This window comes from Microtus oregoni, unplaced genomic scaffold (genome assembly GCF_018167655.1).
Source record: "Microtus oregoni isolate MIOR12 unplaced genomic scaffold, Mior012 000032F_ref0000030, whole genome shotgun sequence".
Classification (NCBI taxonomy): Eukaryota; Metazoa; Chordata; class Mammalia; order Rodentia; family Cricetidae; genus Microtus; species Microtus oregoni.
Genome location: NW_024543091.1, coordinates 1,650,937 through 1,671,158, shown reverse-complemented (window position 1 = coordinate 1,671,158; position 20,222 = coordinate 1,650,937). Strand labels below are relative to the sequence as shown.

Genomic DNA, 20,222 nt, shown 5'->3' with positions numbered 1-20,222 from the left:
AGAAAAAGCGACTCACATGCAGAAAATTGCCCTAGATTAACAACAGTTAGAAATAAATAAAATACAAACACAAAAACTACTAGGAAATTTGTAAGTCGTGCATGTTTCAGTGTGGACCGGGATCTAGAGTCAAAAGAAAAACACGAAACCCAATATGGCTGAAGCCTAAGAGAAAACAGACATGAATCAGGAGAGAGACTGAGGACTCCCCTGCCTTTGCTCTGACTGGCCATTCATTTGAGAAGGGTTCTTTGCCGCTTCCACGTCACTGTGTGCCCTGGGCTTCACAGCCTGGAAGAATCAAGGGGGATCCCCCAGATCACCTCGTCATCTGGGGAATGGGTCTTATGGCGCCAGTTCTGTTCTTTGGAAGTGTGTGCTGGAACCCTGCACACGTACACACACACACACACACACACACACACGCATACACACGAAACAACTATGCGGTCTTGTTTTATTTATATTTCTCTTTCAACACTTTCAAGAAGCTCAGAAGAAATAAGACCTAGTCCCTTTTATAAAAAGGAAAGTCACAGTATGCAGTCGGGGCGAACAACTCAGAAACAGCTGAGAACAGACAAAATGACTTCATGTGCCTCTACTTTTAAAAGCAACTTTAAAATAGAATTTATCCCAACCTCTTCCCTCCACAGACAACGAAACAGAGACCCACAGAGGTCACCTGACTGGAACACTGCCACAAGTCAGAGGGTAGCAGAACCACAAGCAGACCTTGAGAGTCCTCCATCAGTGCAAGTGCCTGTCGGTCACCTCAGCTCTGCTGTGAGGAGAGGAGGGTACAGGCTGCACAGGCTGGAGGGAGGGGGCCAGCCCAGAGGCAAGGATGCAGGTGGGGCTGCTGGGTGGTCATAGTAGTGAGCAGAAAGGTGAGTTACAGTAACGAGCACCTGCGTCCTACAACGAAAGATGAAAGAATCAAAGACAAATCCTGAAGGGAAACTACAAACCTCAAGACAAAGATCCCACGGTCAGAGACCGTGTCAGGTACAGGTTAATAAGAAATGAGCAGAAAAATAATTAAGCCGTGTGACCTAGTGTTTGTCAACACAATGAATGCCCTACACCCATTTCCTACCTTACCAGGGTGTTTGGCATCATGTGTTTCCTGTAACTTGGTTTTGAGAAACTTATACCAGAAACATGTCGGATATTAGCTGGAGTGCCTGTCTGCTAAGTCCAACTCCCAGATTCCACTCAGAAACCTGAATGCTAAACAAGTTTCCCAAGTACGCTTACAAGAAACAATGCTATATACAACCATGCCATCGCCCATTCTCCCTCTAGTGGTCCCCATTCCCATGTCATAGGGACAGCTGTCAAGATACACAGTGAATGACCCCAAGAAACAAAGGTGCTTGCGACCCAGCCCACTTCATTATTAAGCCTCCACTTCCCATCATACCATAAGAACCAGGTAGACTTATGTGCATTAGGCAATATCTGACTAGATATTTTTTAAGCCAAAAGTGAAAATTAGCACCGTTTGCTAGTGAGGGGGAAAAAAAATCACACTCTTAATCCTGAGTATGTATTTCTTTGAGAACCAACTTATTAAAAATAAGGCAATAGGGGTTGGGGAGATGACTTAGTAAGAACAGCTGTGCAAACATGAGGACCTGAATTCAAATCCCCAGCACCCACGAAAAGAGCGGGGCAGCGCTCCATATGCCTTTAACCCCCCTGCACCCAAAGACAGAGAAAGGTGGATCTGAAGCTCACTGGCTAGCCAGCCTAGCTGAATGGAGACCCTGTCTTAAGAAAAGATGGCAAAGAACAATAGAGATGATATTCAGTGTTCTTCCCTGGTCGCTGCATAGGTACACACACACACACACACACACACACACACACACACACACACATGCAGTGCCTGAACCACACACACATACCCCAAACAAACAAGACAACAAAGCAAGAGTCACGCGTGTGGACTTAGTGAGCTCTATCTACTTCATTCTTGCTTCAATAGGTAGGCAGGTAGAGCACCCCCCATTCTACCCATCAAAGCTACAGAAGGCGGGGACACTCCAGCTTTCTCTGCATCCTGGGCTGCTGGTGATTTGAGGTGGAGATGTCTTGAGGAATTGGGAGATGGGGGCATCTGAGAGGTAAGGTAGCCAGCACAGCTGGTAGTAGCTTCCCATCTACTACCCTCAGGCCTTCTGCCTGGCCTTGCTCTCAGGAGAACAAAACAGTCCACGAGAAAGGAGGCAGAGGAAAAGACAATTCAGACAAGAGTGCTGTATTCAACTCAACACCTGTTTATTTCCCCAAAGTGCAGAAAGCCCGACAGGGCAGAGAAAGGGCGATATCAAATCTTTCCACACTCAAATTGCTGAAATAATTACTCAGAAATTTATTTTGAGAAAAAAGGTTAAAGCAATTTTAAGAAAATTCCACAAATGAGAAGAGTAAAATAATAGTAAAGATTATAGCTAAACAATACCTATAATATCCTAAGTCAGTGTGTAAATAGACATTTATAGTTTAGATGAAATTTTCCAGTCACTACTAACAATGCTCCCTCCAAGAGCCAAAGACTATCTGACAAAACCCCAACACCAATTATGAGAAGTCCTCTCTTGAGTTGTTGGTCATGGTTGTCCAAGCGACTCTCAAAACATGGCAGGCTATTGCTACCACCCTTGGCTGCCTCCCACCCCAGAGGAGGAAGCTAAGTCCCTATTGCTGAAGATACCATGTACTTCAGAAATAGGGGCCAGAGGCCCCTAGAACAGACCTGAAAGTCTCCCCTCTGAGGACTAGTGTTCATGGTACTAGGATGTGCCACACAAACTTCCAAAGGAGGTAATCAAGCAACAATCCTACCCAGCTAAGATATGACCTAAAAGAACCAGCACGGCACAGTAACCCTAAGGACGCAGTAACGGCATGCTAACATTGGAAGTAACACATGCCATGGCGGTAAGCAACAGCTTTCTAATTGGACTTAAGACCTCCTCAACAAGAAGGAAATCATGCCTGGGACTGGAAACCTAGGCAACTACTCAGAACTAGTGACGTCACAGATGTTGGAGGAGAACCTACAACCACCACCTTACTAAACTAGCACAAATCCTAACTACACTCTGAATACTTATCTTTATACCCACACATAAATGCAGTCTTCACTTCTCATCGAGGAAACTTTTCTTTGCAACAGAGACCATTACAAAAAAACCACAACCAATCAAAATGTAGAGTTGTGGATCCCAGTCCCAATGGATAGATCTACAATTCAACTCCCATAAACCTAATGCTCATGAAGATATTGTAGAACACTATAGAAGATAGAGGGGAAATTTTTAGGAGCCAGAGGATCAGGGAGTTTGGCGTATGACTGTGACTCCTAGGAATATCAGAAGTACACCCACAAAGTCTCACCAACACGACTGCTAGACATGAGCTGAGCAAGGACAACAACAGATGTGCTAAAGTAGATGAGGGAACCCAGGAGGCGTCAATCCTATAACCATAGGCAATAAGGAATGCTAAGAGTGGGATAATCTTCCTCAAGGCAGAGCACACCAACTGGTTATCCAACACCACACGAGAACCCTGAAAACATACATAAAGGTAACCTTACAGAGTATTTAGGAGTGCGCACATGCACACGCACACAGACACACACACACACACACACACACACACACACACACACATACACACACCAATTAATGGGGAAAAGGGCCATGAATTGAATTTGAAAGAGAGCAAGGAGGAATATTTGGAGGCTTTGGAGGCAGAAAACAGAAAGGAGAAATGATGATGCAAATATATCATAATCTCAAAAAATAAATAATGAAAAGAAAAGAAGGGAAAATTCTGTGAATGTGTGGAGGATACCCAGGTCTGGTTATCTCTGACTTGGAGGATGGGAGCTTAGGGAAGAATGAAGGGGAGCACCTCTAGAGACCCAAGGGGCCGAAACTCCCGTCTTAGCTCCTCAAGCACACATGAGGTTATAAGACCTCAGTGGCAATGTGACGTGAACAAGTGCCTGTCTTCCTCGGTCCAGGTCTCTCTGCCTCCTGACCTCACTTATAGCCACTCCTGGTATGTGTGGCTGATCCCTGCACTATCACCTTCCCAAGGTCTTTGAACAGGCTCCCAGAAGATTATCTTCATGCCAGAAATAAGCAGAGGAAAAGGCTGAAAAATGACACTAAGCTCAACATCTTCAATAAGGCTGATTTATATAATAAATATAAATTTCTGTGTGTGAATACATACAAAGCATAAATAAGAATAAAATGGCAACACTTTTTTTCTCTAGTAGTTTTAATTTTCTTGACATTTTTTTTCTGTGTTTTCCCCTTTTTCTATCATGGGAAAAAACAATCATTTTCTAATCAAGGGAAAATAGTACTTTACAAATAATAATGGCAGGCTGGGGAGATGGCTCAGTATGTAAGAGTGAAACTGCACAAGCAGAAGAACACACCTCCAAATCCCTAGCATCTAGTCAAATGCTGGGTGTGCATGTGCATATGCCTAGAGCCCCAGTGCTATGAGGAAGCAGCCACCCCAAAGAATGCCTGGGGCTTGTTGGTTGCAAGTGCGAGACCCCGTGTCAAAGGAATAAGACAGAAAGTGACCTAGCAGGACAACCTCCGTATGCACATGTGTGCACAGACCATACCCAGAACATCCCCCCAACACCCACAGACATTCTACACGCTCACAAGACACAATAATAATGGCTAAAATTTACCCACAATTGAGCAAGGCAAGTAATAGATGAATGAAGCCATCTGTGGAGTACAGTGTCTGAGAGCAGACAGGAAAAAAGGTGTAGAGATTAAAACTTCACTTCCTCTTTAGCCCATTGCTGCTGTGTATCTGCAAAATCCCCAGGCTCCTGCCTGCATAGTTCTACAGCACCTGTTTTATTTATTGCTTAAGTTCTTAAGCTTAAACTTCAATGCTCACACCAAGCTATTGTTTTTTGTTTTTTTATTCAGCTGTTGACAGCAATACAGGCAAATGAATGAAACCAATTTTAGTTGTGACTTTGTATAAATGCTAATGGGGTAAAAAGGTAGCTGGGTGTGAGGATTATTGTAAAATGATTAAGTTCTGAGTAACTGTGTTGAAAGTGTGGTTTTTCCATTATGAAAATGATGGAATTTAAATGTCAGTAGATTCTTAACTTTAAAATTCACAGCAGCATGAAACGAAGCAAGGCCTAAAGTCTTGTATAATAGCTTGTGTGTGTGTGGTGGTGGTGGTGGTGGGGGGGGAGGTCTCAAATTCTGATCTCATCTCAAAATGCTTCAACCGCATCATCTCCACCGAGGTAAGAGAATACCCTTGACCAGCCTTGATTAATCACACAGGGGTAAGAGAAGAAGCCTTCTGTTTCTCCATGTCTACATATTCCCATACTAGTAAACCACACAGCATACACAGGAAACAAATTTGACACAGGGAAACATTCTCTAGGACACAGAATACTTGAGGGTGTCCCTCACCCTGCTCTGGTGTTAGAGGATTGTGAGTCTCAGAAGGATATTAAGAAAAAAGAACATGTTGTTATCAGATAAAATATAACATGTACAATACCCAGAACTGCTTGGCAACTTTTTCCAGATGCACCTATCATAAGAAAGAATAAATAATAGATAAAAATCTTAAAATCTAGGTTCAATACTATCTCAGAATGTCAATACTTAAATCTATATCTATATCCATATATATATATATATATATATATATATATATATATACACACACACACACACAACATATACACACACATACATATTTGCCCACATATTACTTTCTTTATCTTAAGAGTTGTGAAGATTTTTCAAAGGCTAATGTTTGTGCAAACATTCTAAATTACAAAAGGCAACAATCCACTTAGGGAAGAACTATTAGCTCCAGTTATGAGGCCCCAAGGTCCTTGGAAACTCCTTCCATACACTCTGCATGGTCAAGAGCAGCTGGATAGAAAGGGAGTTAGGTGTCGGAAAGAATACTTCTTCAGACCAGGGGCCAAGGCTGTATTCTCTCAACCAACCATGGGCTCCAAAGAAGAACCCACCTGAGCATCCTCAGAGGAGTCAAGACATAAGTTAGGAGGGAGGCAGAGTATGGACCGATGGCTCAATCTTTTATCCAAACTTCTGCCAGGCTATGACTAGGATACACAGTGCTTAAGGCAGATGAAACCCAACTAAGACAATAACGGGAGCAGGTGAGAGGTGAGATTTCAGAGTTCCCCATGAACCTTGAGGACCTCTGGTCAATCCTGGTATGTACCAAGGAACACCAAATGCAGGTCTCTTTCCTGGGCACCATTTTGACTAAGGCGGTTTTGGCCGCAGGAAAACTGCATAGGCACTAATGGAATAAATGGCATCTTCATGACAATCAGTAATTGCAACTGCATCAATGAGCACAAGCCTGTAATATCATGCGGAGGCCACTCTGCCACAGCCATCAAAATCTTTAAAGATGGCACACAAATGCCTCTAGAAAAAAGACTCCCTGATGCCAAGTGCCTTTGGGAGATAGTAGTTCTTAAAATCCTCAACTAGCCAGGCCGCACCGAAGCACATCAAAGGTCCTACACAGCCTTTTTGTTTAAAAACATATGTGTGTAACTAAAACCTTCCAGAGGCAACGTTATCTAGTGGTTAAGAGTGGTGGGGTGCTGCAGAGCAAGGCTCGCCATTTCATGTGCCTCCATCACTATTTCCGTCGGCTGATCAAGTCCCTCTCTGGGGCTCAGCTTCTGTCTTCTGGAGCGGGAATAATAATGCGCCCTCCAAACAGTGCTGTTTTGAAACTGAAATAAGCTAATGAATGCCAGCCATTGAAACAGTACCTAGCTAGATACATTAGTCTTAAATGACTGATGTCAAGTTATTTTTGTAAGACCTAATAATATCCTATAGAACCTGTTTCCCGACGGAATGCAAGGACAGGAAACCCCTCTTGGTTGGGGATACAGCTCAGCTGGTAAAGGGATTGCCACACAATCATGAGGATCTGAGACTAATCCCCAGAACCCACATGGAAAAGCTGGGCATGGTGATGTGTGCTTGTGCTCTCAGACCTGGGGAGGAGTGTGCAGGAGAAGCCAGGCAGCCTATTTGTTAGCTCCAAGCCAATGAGACCCTATTTCTTTTTTTTTTCTTTCTTTCTTTCTTTTTGTTTTTGTTTTTGTTTTTGTTTTTTTAAGCAGGGTTTCTCTTTGTAACAGTTCTGGAACTCGCTTTGCAGACCAGGCTGGTCTCGAACTTACAGAGATCCACTTGCCTCTACCTCCAGAACATTGGGATTAATGATATGTGCCACCGCTGCCCAGAGAAGAATCCTATCTTAACAAGCAAGTGTTTATGTTTTTGTTGTTTTGTTGTTTTGTGTGTGGGTATTCAGGGGTGGTTCAGCAATTAAGAGCACGTGCTTCTCTGCCAGAAGACTTTAATTCAGTTCCTAGCTCCCACATCAGTCAAATCACAACCACCTGTTGACTCCAGCTACAGGGGCTCCAAGGCCAGAGTGGCCTTTGTGGGCACCACCTGTTACACACACTCTCTCTCTCACACGTAAGCATAAAGAAAAAACTTTAGTTTTTTAAAGTTATAAAAAAGGCAAAAGCAAGTTGAATGGCTCCTGAGGAAGGAATATAACACCTGAGGTTGACCTCCATGCACAGCTGCATAAACATTGCATGTGTTCACATCAACACACACATACACACACACACACACACACACACACACACACACACACACACACACAAGGATTCCTCTCCCTAGACAAAGATGCCTCTGGAACTGAAAAGCAGCACAAATACGTCCATCTTAGTCTTACTATCACCTGCCTTCCCTGGGCATGTCTCCCTGTCAGCTAGAATTAAGACCATTGGAATAGCTAGTTCTACCAGCTGTCACAGGCTAGGATTCTAAACAAAAACTTCATGTATGGAAACCATCAATTCTTGCCCAGTACAGTTCTCTTAAAGTTCTTCTGGAAGTCTCAGGTTTCAGCTAGTCAGGTCACCCTGAAGCACATATGGGACTTCAGGCCAGGAGTCAGCTACCTATCCGCATGGACATGGCACAGGCTGCCTCATCCCTGACCTCTGACCATGCAGGGTGGAATCACTAGCAGCAATGATGGCAGCAGCAGGTGGGCATTTACCTGATCCACGGGAGTCCTCTGAAAGCCATCTGTCTCGGTTTCTGGTACCCAAAGTTGGCTATTATGCACCTTTCCTTTGATGTGGTCTCAGTGTCCACATGAGCCCAATCCTATAAACAGCCCCCCCCCCCCCTACTATGTCTTACTATGTAGCCCTCAAACTCACAGAGATCAGCCTGCCTTGCCTCCTGAGTGCTTGGGATTAAAAAGTTGTTGCCCCACTACAACTGACCCCTAACCAGTGCCTTTTACGAACTGAGAGGGAACCCTTCATGTTTTCCTCTCTTGTACAAAGCTCTACGCTGCAGTTTCAATGCAGATATCCATCAGTACTCAGCCTGGTCAACAAATCTCACGAACCAAGCACCCAGTCCAGCTGGGAGCAAGCAGAGAAGAGATTGCTGCTTCTGCCCTGCACATAGACTACCGTGCTCTGCTTCCCTCTAGCCCAGCCTTCTGGATTTCCAGGATATCCCATGCCCATGCTGATTGCAGGATACCTGTGCATCCATCCAGCCCGTGTTTTTTAACTGCTGTATACAGGCTCTATGTTTTGTTAATACAAAACTGAACAAAACACACATTCCCCTTGTATTATTTCTTCTTCATCCCTATGACAGAGTACCCGATAGAAATGACAATCACAAGGGAAGATTTACCTGGGCTCCTGGTAAGAAGGCTTAGTCCATCACAGTAGAGAAGGCATGGCTGGGCTCATGCCAGTGTGTGTGTGTGTGTGTGTGTGTGTGTGTGTGTGTGTGTGTGTGGTATAGCAAGCTGTTCATACCTCAGCCTATAGGAAGTGAAAAATGCAGGCTACAACCAGGGGCAGGCATAGCCTTCGAAGGCCTGCCCCCAGTGGCCCACTTTTGCTAAAGTATCTCCTCCTAAAAGGCTCCAAAACAGCATCACAAGGAGAGACCCAATGTTACAGATAAGAGCCTCTAAGGCTGTTTTAGATTCAAACTATAACGCCCCCTGCTCTGACTCACATACATTTCGGTAGAGGAAAAACGAGTGCAATCACTTCACAGGGCGGCGGGGTTCAAAAATAATGGTGATGAGAAGGCATCTCAGGGAGGGAGTCAGGTTAAGCTCTCGTGGGAGATGACCCGAGCTCCTGGAGCTGAGATCCGAGAAAGACAGAGAGAACTAGCCATGCTAGAAGACCTGGCACAGAGTATGCTCCTAATAACAACCAGCACGCTGATGCTGTGGTCAGAACCAGCCTGTGGTATCAGCTCATGTTCTTTTTAATCAGCAGGAAGCCACGGGAGACTTCTAAGTAGGGAGTGGTTATGCCCATGCTCTTCTGGGCGCCTCCACAGTAACCAAAGTGCAGGGATTCTCAATGAAATCTTCATTCTGTTTGCAGATAACCACACTGGAGAGACCAAAGTGCTGTCACAGAGCAGAGGGGAAGCTAGAATTCTGACACACAGAGAGAATTCACCTCGGCTCAGTTTGTACCTCGGCAGGGAAGTAAGAGGATGGAAAAGACGAGGATGGGCGTCATAACCAGGGTCATTTTAGCTCCTGCTAAAACAGCACTTAGGATGTATGGGAAAGCGAATTTCCAATTAAAACCAACCTCAAATGCAGGCAGAATTGGTGGCTCTTCTCTCAATTATCAGAAATGACTAAGTAGGTGTTACAAAGATGAAATGGAGAATATTTCTCTCCAACACTGCCAGAAGCCTTCCATGTTTCCTCTGATGCTTTATGTGAAAAGAAGACCTACTGAAAGGAGCCATTCCCAGAATGCTCCTGGTAAGGATGCATCATCATCTTTCTTGGGGTAAGGGCAGGGATGAGACTTCAGGAAATATTGTTTGTAAGATTCTGCCAAGTGTGCCATGTTCTGTGACAAGCACTCAGCAAGGGAGAGAAACCAGGGGTGGGTTGGCCATGGGAGGGACTCAGCCGCTGATGATCTGACAGAGCTGGGGACTTTTCTCATTCAAGATGCCTCTGGTGACTGAATGCCCTTCCGTGTGTCTGTGTTTACATGATGCTGAGACGCCACCCTCAAAGGGTGAAAGTAGAGAAAATATCTGTTTCTTCTCTCAAATCCCTCCTCCTCTGTTTAGATAACTCCAATACCTCTAAGCTCTTGAAGACTACGTTATTCTCTCTTTACATCACACACAAGACTGTCCTATTCCCCACCCCCAATATGCCACAAAATTCACAAGTGGAGACCATCACCCCAAATGGTACATGAGAGAGAGAGAGAGAGAGAGAGAGAGAGAGAGAGAGAGAGAAGAAAATAAAATATAAATGCTGCTCCCCGTGAAATAATGGCTAAGTTTCTTGTACTTCTCTCCATAAAAGGATGTGTTTGTATAAACGTTTGTATCACTCATTACATGGACTGATTACAGAATTTCAAATCACTTCAAATAAAGACTATTATTGCAAAGCGAGAGAGTGTGTGTGGACAACTTGGGAGAGACAGCCCACCTCTACCTACACTTACACCCCTCACAGCCCTTCAGCCAGCACTCAGTCAAGATGGGCAATGGGGGAGGCCAGCTTCAGACTGGTCTTCAGTCTGAGGCCCTCTGGCTCAGTTTCCCTCCTGCAGGAGAGGGTATGTTTTAAAGTCCTCTGAGAGTCTGGGACTGAGGTTGGTTAACATCTGTCAATCTTGACACTGTCCTAGAGTACATCAACAACCCTCCCTTCATGAGAACTGACAACTCCACCTGCACTCCTCGGCACCGTGTGCCCCTTCCACCAGCGTCTAAAGCCTCAAGAGAGTATTTTTTCTATTGTCAAAGGCCAGAGAGATGCACTCAGTAGCTTTAGGTCACAACACAAGCTGTTACTTAATATTCATTTGCCACTCATGTGACAGTTTGCTGGCTGCTAGGGAAGGAGTACTCCTGTTGTTCAGTCTACATGAGCAGCAGAGAACTATACAAATTAGTACCCATGGAGGGGAAAAGGACTAAGAAAGGGCTGAGGAGAGAGAACGGTGCTGGGAACCGTTCTTCATCTTTACTGAACACTTGGTCAGCATCTAACTTCAAGCTTATCATAGCAAAGCCACTAAAAATGACTTGACGTTTTTTGCTCTCAATCAAAACTGTGAGAAAGGAAGTGGCATTCACAGGCCCCTTGGCCAGATCTTTCAGCCATTTCTCTTGAGAAGGGGAAGATGGAGGCTGCAAGGGACTTTGGCCCCCCAGGAGTTGAAACAGGACACACCAGACACCAAATTTCCAGCACAAAGGAGATTTATCTCCCAGAGGGGCAGAAGGGGTGGGGAGTAGGGCTGCAAAGGCAGAAAGCAGTAGCAACAGGGACAAGTAAGTGCTTTTCTGCAGGAGTGGGTTTTTAAGGAGAAAAGGGGGAGTCTGTATTTGAGTTGGTAGATCCTGATTAGACATACTAGTCAAATAATGAATTTTAAAGCCAGGCAGTGGGGTACACGCCTTTAATCCCAGCACTCTGGAGGCAGAGTCAGGCAGATATCTCTGTGAGTTCGAGTCAGCCTGGTCTACAAGAGCTAGTTCCAGGATAGCTGGTGCTGTAACAAATTTTGATTGTTGGATCTCGGTGTTTTGTCTCAGGAATGAGTTGGTGGTCAAATAAGGGAATAGACCCTGGGGCTAGCTGCAAGAATGTAATCTAATGGCTTTTAGCAAGGAGAGGGAAATGGGGAAGGGCAATACCTGCCGGCACCACATTATCCGGTGCTCGGGCCTGTTAGAGAAGCCTTCAGGGGTTAGGACCTGGAGTTAGAGAGCTATGGGTTCTGCCATTGCTAGATAATCCTTGAGTTCCAAGACTACTTGTTCACGTACTGAAGAGAACACTGCAGTGCATGCATCAAGCTCTTTAGTATCGTCATATGAAATTATGTTTCTTCATGGTTTGCTTCCTGTGAATGATGGAATCCCTGAAAAGCATCCTAGTTACAGAGCTGTTCCTTACCTTAAAGGAATTCATTTGGCGAAGGGACAGAGGCAGTGAAGCGTTGCTCCTCGACAGTATCAACAGCAGTTCCAAGCAGGTTGCAGAGGGCAGGGTTAAAGGGTGGACGCTGATGTCACTTTCCCATGAGCTGGCAAGCCTGAAACACACAGATATGTTAACTTCCATAAATGCATGGTCAGAATTACTCTACAAATTATGACATAGAGGAAAACTCATTTGTGTGTGTGAATATGTGTGTGGAGAATATATAAAGGTAGAAATAAAAATATATCAAAAATCCACGAGGCTGGGCTTGGCACTTACTGCCAAGCCTGAGAACTTGAAAAAGATCCCCACATGGTGAAAAGAAAGAACTGACTCCTGCAGGTTATTCTGTGACCTCCGGCGTGTGCTGTGCCATGCATGCGGGCATAAACACACACACAAACAAACAAACAAACAAAAACCCACACAGAATAAACTTTTTATATTTACAAGGTAAATGTCCAAGACATTTTTATGCTGTTGCTAGCATAAAAGAGACAGATTACTCGTTTTTCAGTAATCAAAGTAAAATAGTCATATGACATGCAGGCCTATTGGAGTGAAGCCTGCTGGGAGGAGAGGGGTCATTATATTTCATTTATTTTAATAAATAAAGCTTCCCTGAAGACCAGAATACAAAATAGCCACACCAGTCAACCATACAGGCCAGCCAGTGGTGGCACGCATCTTTAATCCCAGCAGCCACACTAGTTAGCCACAGAGGCCAGGCGGTGGTGGTGCACACCTTTAATCCCAGCACTAGAGAGGAATATAAGACAAGATGAGACAGGAACTTGCTCTCTTCCAGTCTGAAGATTTCACAGAGGTAAGAGCTCTCTAGTGGTTGGTTGCTTTGCTTTTCTGATCTTCAGGTCGAACTCCAATCTATCTCTGGGTTTTTATTATTTATGCTACGGGGAGGGGAGCAGTAACAGCTAACATACTAAATGCCTCCCATGTTCCACATGCTTTCCCCAACACAGAATGCTGTGATGGCCCTTCAGCCACCTGCGCAAGAGCTGCCACCTCCATTTTATAGATGTGGAAACATTCTCAGTGTGGAGGACCTAAGGAAACGTCTGGGTCGGTGACTTTCAAACTTTTAAAGGGTTAGGATCCTTTTGTTCCAAAGTCTTGCAACGGGCCAACTGTCATGCAAATAAAAGCAAAGGCGCTGTTTGAAGAGGTTGGACTGGCAGGATGCTGCCCTTTATCCTTCACAGGGGCCTTTGAAGAGGCTCTGTGCAATCTGCGGAGCCCATCTAAGAACTCTTTCATGTGCGAGAGCAGGAAACCGAGCGCTGACACTAGATAAGGCAAGAGGCGCTGTCTGAGATGAGGCAGCTGGGAAGAGAGCAGTAAGGCTGCCTCTGGAGCCCCGACTTGCAACTTCCCATTTAATGATAAAAATCCAGGAGACAATGATGAGAAAACAATACAGGAGCAGTCGATTTTGCTTCTGTTTGCTTGAGGATTCCTGGTGTGATGCCTGCTAGAGCGCTTTGCCACCATTCTCAGTCTTAAAGAAAATCACATATAAAATATATACTATGTAGACATTTACTTTGTAAACAGATGTATTCCTTTGGCATTTTTCTGAAGCTTAACCTCTGCAAGTCTCACTTTATACACACCAGCAGTAACTGGTAGCAGCTTGGGGAGCACTGGTGGCTGAGGCATGACCAACTTCAACATTGTGGAGGTGAGTCGTGATGAGGATTTAACTCTATCAACAAGCTTTTATTCTGCTCATCCATTTCTGCTTGGGTGAACTAGAATAGACTGCACTCATTCTCCTATATAAGACCCGACTTCAGCAAGGATGTGTTTGAATGAATTCTCTGTACTTCGGAGATTGTTAGTCTATATTGACTGGCTCTACTATTCTTTCTGCTTTTGCTCATTATTTTGCATACTCAACATTTCTCTGAAATAGAAATAATGACGCTATCTTTTTAAAAAGTGAAACTTAGGTACAGTCCTGTGGCTCCAGGCTCACTCTCCACCCCTCTCTTTCTGCCCTCCCCAAGCCACCCTTCCTGTCCTGTACAGCACTGAACTATATACTCTGGCCAGTAGAGGAACCTTCTAGGTCTAGACAGTAGATATTCTTCCAATGGGCTTGAACTTCTAAAAGATGTGCACAATGTCATTTCCTTGGAGAGACCCTGCTTCTCATTGCCTAATGGCACACTTCTATCTATTACAGCACTTACCACCACCCTAGCGGTGTTCTTATTTGGAATGTGTTACTATCTCTCCCGCTCCAGGACTAGGCTTAAACATGAATGGATTCCTCTTACTCTGCAGTCTTATTTGGAGATAAAGATTAGGAAGTTGCCTCAAAGCTGCTTCTTTGACATACACCCTTAGTTTTGTTTTTCAGTTCCGGGGATCAAACATACGGTCTGTGCACACTAAGTAAGCACTCTACCACTGTGCTGCATCCCCGTTCCCACTCACAATATCATCACCTTTTAAGGCATAACTGATATGCCCGGGGCTGGAGAGATGGCTCAGAGGTTAAGAGCATTGCCTGCACTTCCAAAGGTCCTGAGTTCAATTCCCAGCAACCACATGGTGGCTCACAACCATCTGTAATGAGGTCTGGTGCCCTCTTCTGGCATGCAGGCATACACACAAATAGAATATTGTATACATAATAAATAAATACTTTTTTAAAAAAAAGAAATGCCCCCCCACACACAACTGTACATTTAAAAACAATTTAAGTGCTCAGAATTTATACTTTCAAACCCACCACTCACAACTGGACTCATGGAAGCTATTTACATTCTGAAATGTTTAAATGTATAGCAAAAATATTTGTTTCAAACCCACATCTTATTAAAGCCACATGACACTTCCTAAGCATGTGAATGTCAATGAGCTCTGACACCTAACCCAGGCTAGCCATAGGCCTTTAAGAAGGGTTTCTTATACAAATCAAAACAATTCTGAGATTCCATCTCACACCTGTAAGAATGGCCAAGATAAAAAACACTGATGACAGCTTATGCTGGAGAGGTTGTGGGGAAAAGGGAACACTCCTGCATTGCTGGTGGCAATGCAAGCTGGTACAGCTCCTTTGGATGTCAGTGTGACAATTTCTCAGAAAATTAGGAAACAGCCTTCCTCAAGACCCAGTAATATCACTTTTGGGTACATATCCAAAGGATACTCAACAGTGCCACAAGGCCATATGCTCAACTATGTTCACAGCAGCATTGTTTGTCATAGCCAGGACCTAGAAATAATCTAAATGCCCCTCAATCAAAGAATGGATAAGGAAAATGTGGTACACAATGGAGTACTACACAGCAGAAAAAAATAACGACATCTTGAATTCTGCAGGAAAATGGATGGAGCTAGAAAACATCATTTTGAGTGAGGTAACCCAGACACAGAAAGACAATTATCACATGTACTCACTCATAGGTGGTTTTTAAACATGAAGCAAAGGAAACCAGCCTACAAATCACAATCCCAGAGAACTTAGACAACAATGCAGACACTAAGAGAGGCTTACATAGATCTAATCTACATGGGAAGTAGAAAGTAGAAAAAGACAAGATCTCCTGAGTAAATTGGGAGCATGGGGACCTTGGGGGAGGGTTGAAGAGGGGAAGGGAGAGGCAGGGAGGGAGGCAGAGAAAAATGTAGAGCTCAATAAAAATCAATACAAAAGTGGAAAAAAAAAGAATAAAAAAAGTTTCTTGACTGAAATGAGCATTGCTGGAGCCTGCTGTACTGTGGGAGAGCACATTCAATGCAGGACCACTTTCTTGTCATTTTCCATTCCCTTTGTGGCAGTAATATTTTTGCAAGTCGAGTAGAAAATAAATATACAAATAAATATTTTAAGAGTTGTCTGGATTTATTATGGTTGTAAGATGTTCTCTACAATGTGTGCTTAAATTTTATAAGTGCAGACCTTAGGTTTCTTCCATCGTTTATCCTGTGCCTAATACACCCAGACAATGAGCCAGGCATACTGACTGCATCTGTTGTCTCATTTCCTAGAGGGGCCCTGACTGGCAGACACTGTTTATTCCAGCAGTCAGAAAGGTTATATGATTGTCATCAGCACCACATGGTGAGTGAAATTGGTGGGACCAGAGTAGTCAGCTTGGCTTGAATTCAAAGCAAATGATGTCTCCATCACTCTACATGGGCATCTGAGGATGGTGTGGAGGATGGTGTGGAGACTGTCATCCTCTCCATGCAGAAAGATGCAGACCCTTGGCAACTGGATGTGCTGATGCCCATCCCTCCGGACACCAATCTTTTAGCTTATAATGTATGGAGCTCAGTATATTTCCACTCTTTTATAAGAAGTTATTTTTATCTTCCTCAAGATATTACTTTATTAATAAAGTATTCCAAAATTTGAATTAAAAAGGTAATAGGACACACAGGAAAATATTCATATTAGATGAAAATATCTCTATCTCAGGTAAAAAAAAAAGGAAACAGTATAACACGTCAATAGCTATTTTCCTTAGAGGGAAATAACTGTAATTTTGTTCTCCTTCACATTTGCCTAGACCTAGAAATCAGCTATTTTCATGATGCCGCTATCAATTCTGGTATAGACAAAGGCATGTTTCAATGCTGAGTAAAGGTTCCAACATTCTAAACGGCTGTGGTGGAAGCCATTATAAAGGACATACAAACAAAAATGAAAAACTTTAGCATTGCCTTATCATTCACCAGCAAGTCATTCAGGCTAAGCACACCACAGAAAGGGTACTTCAGAAAATGCTGAGGTTAGTTCTTGACTCATGTAATAATATGTGAGAGCAATACCTCATGTACTATGCTAAAGCAATACTTCATGTACTATGTTACAGCAATACCTCGTGTACTATCTTACAATAATACCCCATGTAATATGTTACAGCATCGTGATTTACATTCCTATACTGATAGTGCCAAGAGTTCCATGGAAAAGTAGTTATCCATGGCTCTCTGTGATTATGAACATTTGCATGGTTTTAACCCGGCTCTTCAGACATCTTGTGATTTAGCAGATTTAGCAGCCCATGAAGGGAAAGCCTACTGTCCTGATCCCAGAGCCGGGAAGGGATGGAAAGAAACACAAGCACAACCCTTTCCAGCCAAACCCCACATTCTGTGCTCTACCATAGCAACTATACTAGATATGATGCGGTTGCTTCCATCCCAAAAGATTGTAACCTAACTTCCAGGTATCCTTAACCCCTCACTTGAAGCAATGTGAATAAACTTATAATGCAATTAGACCAAGAAGCCAGACTTAAGCTGGATCGGGTTTCTCATACTCAACCTGACCCAACAACTAGTCCTACAGCACATTATCTGTCAATGGTAAAATTTACCAAATGCCTTTAATTTTAATCATTCCAAATATTATTTTAATCGCATTAGTACACAGACAAAGTATTACATGAAAAAGAAAAGCAGTTGTTTAGGAGAATAAGAGTTCTGGCTATCTTTCCTCTAAATCTCTAGATAATATTTTCACAGCCTTTTTTCAATTAAGAAAACAGTGTGGGGGTAGCCGAGAGAAGAGGAGAAAGGACAGATGCACAAAAGAGGGGAAGACTTCGGGACATGCTTAACATTCAGTTTACGTTAAAGCAATCACCAGTTACATTACACAGATTTTCAGACACATGTTGACGAAGCTGAGGTGTCACTTGTGGCTATCTACCCGTGACTCAAACACTGGCACTAATATCTGCTCATGAAGAAGATCAAAGCCTCTTGTGAAACACAGGGCAGAACCTGGCTTACTTCTGGCATTTCCTGCAAAGCATCGTAACTATTAGATGGGAATCAGTCTTTCTCCTCGGAATCAACAGGAAAGACACTTCAAAGGGAACAAGGAACCAAACACCAGTCGAAAGTTATTTCTGTGACTTTTAAGCACTGGGAAGGAAAAGCTTTCCTAAGAGACCAGAACTGTCAGTTGGGTGACCTGGGTCTGAGAGACTAAAATGCAAGCTGAGGACACACGGTCCACTTTTCTAAACCTTTGCATCAGGAAAATCCCCAGAGTCATAACTACAGGGCCTGTCTATTCTGAGACAACAAGGAGGGGAGAAAATGTCGTGCTTTCACTTCCAACAGAAATGGTGATATTGAGAACAAACAAGCCAATCGATATCAAGAAAATAACCCAGAAAAATAGAAGGTGGAAACACGGAAGTTGTTCAGTGCAATGTAAACTGGACTGACAGAGAAGACATAGAAGTGTGGTGTAAAATGTTCAACATATGGTATGAGACAAAAAGATAATAAGACGAAAGATGTTAACGTAGATCTTTTATCTCTAGCACTTTTGTAGATGAGATGGCCCCTTTAATGCTAGAACCAAAGACAACAGTGTATAAGAGATATCTAAATAAAATGCTTTTCATGCCTGTAGATGCCAGAAACTCAACTGATAAACTATAATAATGGTAAGTCCACTGATTTAATCCCACAATGTAAGAAACCAGGCATGGGACCACAACTGGGCCATAGAACCAAGAACATAAACTTGTTTGATATGTAAGTTGTCCAAGCAAACGAACTTTAGAACTTCTCTCGAGGACACAACACAGCAAAATAACTAAATGGACTGCTGCTATGATTCTGATTAGTCATGCTAACACCACTACCCTCACTAAATCGTACTAGTCCATGCATGTCCACAGCCCCAGACGCCACCCCAGGTCTGAAACTCTAGTACTTAGAAGGTAGAGAAGGAAGAAATAAAAGTTGAAAGTCATCCTTGGCTATACAGAGAGTTCAAAGCCATCCAGAGCTACATGAGGCTATGATGAAGGAGAGGGGGAAAGGGAGAAACAGAAAGACAAAGAAAGAGAACTAACTCATAAAAACAGACAATAAATATATGTACCTAATACATTTTAAATATAATTTATTAAGTAATAAACAATATCCACATTAATTTTTTATGGAAAATTTGGAGAAAAAACTTGATTAAAAATCATACTAATTACATAGCGGACAATGAGGACTACTGAGAACTCAAGAACAATGGCAATGGGTTTTTGATCCTACTGCACGTACTGGCTTTGGGGGAGCCTAGGCAGTTTGGATGCTCACCTTACTAGACCTGGATGGAGGTGGGTGGTCCTTGGACTTCCCACAGGGCAGGGAACCCTGATTGCTCTTTGGGCTTACGAGGGAGGGGGACTTGATTGGGGGACAGGGAGGGAAATGGGAGGCGGTGGCGGGGAAGAGACAGAAATCTTTAATAAATAAATAAATTTTAAAAAATCATTCTAATTATCTAAATTAAAAGACTGTTGAAAACCAGAATGTGGGTACATGATTTTTGAAAGTTCTGCTTTTCAATCTGCCAGGAAGACCTATGGCCTTGTGAAGGGAAACCTCCCACATATCAAAAAGTTCAGGAGAGGACTAAGAGAGCTGCCCAAGATGCAGGAAAGCCTGGCAAGATCCTCAGCACAGCCCAAACCCAGCATTACACCTGCCCTCTCAACACTCTGGGGTGGAGGGATGGGGATAAGAATATCAAGGTCTTCCTCAGCTATATAGCCTAAGCTAGGAGAAACCCTGTCTTAAAAAGAAGTTCCAGGGAGACAGTTCTGCTTTAAATAATGTATTAATGGGGAGGAGAGATGGCTCAGCAGCTAAGAGCACTAGTTTGCCCTTGCAGAGGACCTGGGTTCAAATCCTAGCACCCGCACGCTTAGATGGGTCATAACTATTCATAACTCTAGGGAATCCAGTGCCCTCTTCTGACCTCTATGGGCAATGCATGCACATGGCGCACATACATACATAAAGGTAAAACATTCATACAAATAAAGTAGATAAATGTAAAAAAAATACCAATAAATCCATCTCAAAATTAACATGTTAATTTTTGCTCAGAAATTGAGATTTTGCTTGTTAAAAATAATCACATTGTTGCAAGATACCAGTTGTTGGGAAAACAAGAATATACTTAAAACCAAACAACCAAAAACACACAAAACAACAACAACAAAATCTAGAGCACTCCAAATATATTCCTTTGGTTTATTAATAGGTTTTATTTGGAGACTCAGAAG

The 20,222-nt window shown here is 43.3% G+C and overlaps 1 protein-coding gene across 1 annotated transcript in view; it reads right to left on the bottom strand.

Moving 5' to 3' along the window:
* The window catches only part of Ube3d (ubiquitin protein ligase E3D), a 138,003-nt gene that overhangs the window by 43,512 nt on the left and 74,269 nt on the right, over positions 1 to 20,222 (bottom strand). The window contains exon 9 of the mRNA XM_041679690.1: positions 12,124 to 12,262. Within this exon, the coding sequence (XP_041535624.1) occupies positions 12,124 to 12,262 (139 nt within the window). The remainder of the gene's footprint in view (positions 1 to 12,123; positions 12,263 to 20,222) is intronic.